Source organism: Cynocephalus volans, chromosome 10 (genome assembly GCF_027409185.1).
Source record: "Cynocephalus volans isolate mCynVol1 chromosome 10, mCynVol1.pri, whole genome shotgun sequence".
NCBI lineage: Eukaryota > Metazoa > Chordata > Mammalia > Dermoptera > Cynocephalidae > Cynocephalus > Cynocephalus volans.
The window spans coordinates 13,236,605-13,241,697 of NC_084469.1; the positions used below are offsets into that span (position 1 = coordinate 13,236,605).

The 5,093-nt window shown below is 42.6% G+C and overlaps 1 protein-coding gene across 1 annotated transcript; it reads right to left on the bottom strand.

The window, feature by feature from the left end:
* Window positions 1–861: 861 nt before the first annotated feature.
* Window positions 862–1,143, bottom strand: SMIM36 (small integral membrane protein 36). Its single transcript, XM_063109492.1, has one exon. The coding sequence runs from the start codon at window positions 1,141–1,143 to the stop codon at window positions 862–864; it is 282 nt and encodes a 93-aa protein (XP_062965562.1).
* Between the last annotated feature and the right edge of the window lie 3,950 nt (window positions 1,144–5,093).

The window sequence follows — 5,093 nt, forward strand, 5'->3', positions numbered from 1 at the left end:
CAAGCTGTAGAACCTCAGAATTCTTCGATGAGTCTTCAATAACTTTGTATTAGATCAGGTCATATTTGAAGACTGGAGGTTAAACTTCTTAATGAGACGTACGCAAGGGAATAATATCAGTGATTGTCACGATAGCTAACCCTATGTGTCAAGCACTATCTCTGGTTCTTTAAGTAAATGAACTCATTGAAATGGCCCATACAGCTTGGAGGTCCTATCACTATCCCCGAGGCATAAAGAAGTAGCCCAAGTTAGTCATGTTCCAACAGCTGATAAGTGGAAGAGGCAGGGCTTGAACCTAGGCTTTAAGCTTTGTCATTTTGATGGTGAGCTCTGCAATGACTGAGTTTCCTATGCTGACTCTCAGTGGGGAATGCAATGTGAAGACCTGGTATGTACAGAAATAATAGTAGTTGGAAGTCTAGAGGAGTTCAATGTGGTTGCCTTGAAAAGAAAGGATTTGCAAAATACAGGGTAAGTTTGAGTTAGTTTCACTCCTCATTACACACACACACACACACACACACACACACACACACACACACACACACACACACAAACACACACAGTTGTACTCTCTTCTGCAAGGACAGCATCAGCAGGACTGTGTCGATAACCAACCTCACTGCACACTGGTATCCCCGACACTTTGGAGAATTTGACTGAACACCACCTTGGGCTTCTTACCTTAAGCAGTTGCTTTATCCAGAAAAAGGGTGATGAGAAAGCAGAAAGTAAGACAGAGCTTCCCTTCCTTAGCCCAGCAGTATTTGTGCACGGAGAGAATTGCAGCCACTGCAGGGAATGGTTTGTCTTCTGTTGAAAGTCTAGTGGTCTCTCCCTGGTGTTCCTTAGCCAGCCTTACACAACGGTGCTCTTCTTCCCTAGCAGAGCAGGATCCCCAAAATGCAGGCCAGGCCCCCTTGCCCAGGGGGCCCCGGGAACACTTTGCCGCATCACCACCAAGTGGACAGAGGGCTGGGCGTCGAGAGGGGCCTCGGGAGCATCCTCTTTGCTGGGGTCTTTGCCTCGGCAGTCATATAGTATGCAGGAGATGAGGAAGACCAGGAGCAAGATGACGTAGCTCACAACCAGGATGATCAGGTTCAAGGTGACAGGGTCGATATCCAAGTTGAATTCCATCAGCTGTCTCACGGTGGGGATGTGGATCTAGAGAAAGGCAATCGGGGCCAGTTTGGGCATTGCAGCGAGCAAACCCTAGCTCAATGGAACAGCTACATTGGCTCTGGAGTAAAAATACATTAATCCCAACTGCTCTAGGAAACCTCGTGGGTTAATGCTGCTCGGTTTAATAACTTAAGCTCTTCCTGTTAATACCACAGCCACCAATACACAGAAGCTGTCTCTCTTCAATTTACCTACACAGAGAGAGAAAGAGAAAGACAGAGATGGTTTACGCATCACTGAATGATCATATATAAGTAGTGTCCATGTAATTTATCGTCCAAACAGGGAGTTTGGTGAGCAAAAGTAAGTGCTGTTAATAAGAACATCAAGACCACAGTTAAAACACTGGACCTTCCTGGGCACATTGTGAACATGGTTATTTATTACGTAAGGGAGCTTTAATGCCATGTATGGAGTGATTTGAGTGATCAGGTCAGTGGGCTTTGGGAGCGGATGTGTTTTTTAAAGAAGAGGAACATACCAGTGTCTGATATTTTCACATTTTCTTTATCCGTTGTGGTTTTTTTTTTTTTTTTTGCATTAATTAAAAGATAGTTTTTGCACCTCCTATGTTTCAGGCACTGTGCCAAGCAACGGGGCTATGGCAATAATAAGACAGAGGAGCATTTATTCTAGGAGGGAAGACAGATGTTAAATAATTGCACAAGTCACCACTTCAGAACAGTAGGAATAAGTTTATAAAGGACAAGTAGAGGGCAATAGGACAGCATGTCCCAACATGGGTCAAAAAAGATTCCATGAGAAAGTGACACTCTACCTATGACCTGAGGGTTAGCGGAATTTAACTAGGTGAGGACAGGTAGGGAAGACTCTTGTAGCCACAGAGAACAGCCTATGTGAAAGACCTGGGCACAAAGAAGCCTGGGAATTTGGAGGAACTGAAACAAAGGCCGTGCAACTGGAGCACAGAATGGGGCGCATATGGCAAGAGAGGTAGGCAGGGGTCAGATTGCACAGGGACCGTGGGCCACATTAAGGACTGTAGACTTGATCCTGGAGCAATGAGATGCCATTGAATAGTTTTGTGCAGGGTAGCGGCATGACCAGTCAAGCATTTAAAGAGGTCACCTTGGCTGCTGTGTGGATGCAGGAAAACAAGAAAATTGAGAGAAAGTTCAGGTACAGATGAGACTATAGATATTCCTTGTTTTATAAATCATTACCCTCACTCAGGCATAGCCTTATCCTGATAGCCCAATGTAGATCTGACCTCATGGGTGTGTGTCCTATGCAGTCACACAAGGCCCCATGCTCACCCCAAGGCCCACCTTTGGTTCAATGCTCTGCTGTCACCATCTTGAAATTATGGGGTTTTTTTTTCATTGTTTCCCAAAATTCTGGCCTTGGTTTCACATATGCATTTTTAGCCAGACAGGGCATCAGTAGCCATTTCTTTGGTAGCTAATGGGATTGTTTTGATACTCCTAGTTCAAGGCCAAAGCTCCCAGAGGTCTGCTGCTTTCTTAGCATTCAGCTTTGATAGACTAGAAGCTTCCTGTCAGGCTTCTTTATGCCTAACATCTATGGGAAACTGAGGATTCAAAAATGCTGTAGAAAGGAGTTCTCATTCATGTGGAGAGCTTTTTCCAAATAAAATATCCCATGAATATGGGGTCCTTCACTTAACGGTGGAATTACATACAAGAAGATGAATAGGTTTCGGGCTGGCCTCATTGGAATCAACTGCTGCTTATGAATACAGATACCTGGACCAATCCCAGACCTATTAAGTTAGAATCCTTGGGACTAGAGTCTTGGAATCTGCATTAACAAAAATCTTCATGGATAATTTTGATATGCAACCAGAATGGAGAATCATGGCCATAGAAGTGGGAAGAAAGATGTGAAGGAAATGGGCTAGCATGTGGTCTTCAGGCCTTGGTTGCCCATCAAGAGATATCACAGAAGGCATTCAGCACAGAATTCAACACTGTCCAAAGTTCTGAGTCCAGCAGATTCAGAGAATTCATTTTGTCAAGAGGAAGTTTTTTTCCTGGTGACAATTCACACTACCAATCTCATTGGAGACTGAGGTTAAAAACAAAATACCATTGCTAAAATCAAAATACCAACGTATTAAGCTACTGTGAAAAATACAATTGTCACAAGGTTGAGAGTACTTGTGCGGGAAGGACCATAGCTTTTTCCACCCGGAGGCTGATCTACAGGAAAAGTACTTTTATGGTCGGAAAGTTTCTTGGTGAGCACAGAATCACAGCACGTGGAGTTGTGTGTTGCATCTGTAAGTCACATGCACTGCAGCAGACTGAAGCAAGGCTTCATGAGGCAGCATTACCTACCTTTACGATTACTTTCTTCTGCCCTCTCTGAACTCTAGATTCTTGAACTGAGTCTGTATAACCCAGGTGCTTCCATGTAACAATATTTAGGAGAGTTCTTTGGTGACTTTAAATAGGTAACACAAGGATTTGTTAAAATTGACTCTGAAATGAGAACTACATACAGTTTAGTCCACATTAAATTAAACTGAAATACTCGTATATGCAACCCCTCTGTTCTGTTGGATGGAATTTTCACATCAGCTCTGGGTTTCTCTTGTGCTCTTGCATGACCCCAGTTCTGCTCTTTTTCTCCAAGTCGCTCAGAATGTTTTGTTCAAAGCTATTGTTTTGGGTCCTAGGGTCTTGTTACTATTTGCAGAAAGTTTTTTTGCCTCTGTTTCAGTCAGTGCTCAAAGTTCATTTTAAGTCCAGCCTCGTGGAGGCTCTGCTTCTCAGCGATGTCTTTGATGAAATGTTGGCTACCTGCTTTTACATAATTAACCTGGGGCTGGTTACTTTATTTACATTGTGGCCAATCTCTCCCCTCTTTCTTGCTTTTGCTATCTTTAGGAATTTTCCTCTTGTGCCATCTAGTGGCTAAAGCAGAGGCTGCTAATAAAAAATAGCGGTAGGCAAACCAGTGGCTGCAACTTTTAGCAGGACAGGGTGACAAAGGTCATGACAATGACGGCGACATGTCAGAGCAACCCCTTGAGGTAGTAGGAACATACTCGTTCCTTCATTCATTACAAGCTTGACATGTGCACTTACCACATGCTGGTGGGGTGCTAGGCACTTTGGAGCTTGATTTGGTGATAAATACTGAAACTGCACTACATGCCCAGGGTTAGAGAGCTCAAGTGAAAGATTTTTCAGCCTGATTTTAGAAATAAGGAAACTGAAGCTCAGAGAGGCAATGGAATTCTAATACACTCACTTTCATTCCCTTTCTCCCTTGCACCCTTCTGCCTCTCTTTTCTACTGCCTGCAATGTAAATCAAGTATCTACATAGAATACCCTATGCTATGGGGCATTCAAAACTCATCAGATAAATATTCCGACCTCAGCTATGTTCACACTTACATGCAGGATAGTCCATTTTGACTGCTGACTTGAAACCTTACTTAATCATGCCAGATAAACATATCCCATGCATTTCTAGGCAAGTAGAGTTTATTACTTATAGCATCAAAATATTTTTGTGTTTTAATTACTTTGGATAGGAATTTATCTCTGATTTTACAGAGTGCCTTGCTTCCTCAATAAAACCAATTAGTTCCAAATGATTGGAACTTTAATTATTTTATAGGTGAGGACATTTAGGCTCAGGGAAGTGACTTTCTCAGGGCCAAACAGATAGTAAATGACAGAAACAAGACTTTAAGACAAACTCTTTGAATTCTAGTCTACAGGCCTTTTTTCACCAGAGCTTTTGGCTAAATAGAGTGGGAAATGAAAGAGGGATAAATGCTGTGGGTGCTAGAAAAGTGAGAATGGCAATAATAACAGAAATCAAATGCCAGCCATCTATATTTTCATAAGTCCACTTAAATCCGTATCTTGGCTAATGTAAATAGTGCTTCAATAAATATGGGAATGGA

Coding starts and splice junctions, on each gene's coding strand:
- SMIM36 (XM_063109492.1), bottom strand. CDS start 1,143: ATGGAATTCAACTTGGATATCGACCCTGTCACCTTGAACCTGATCATC.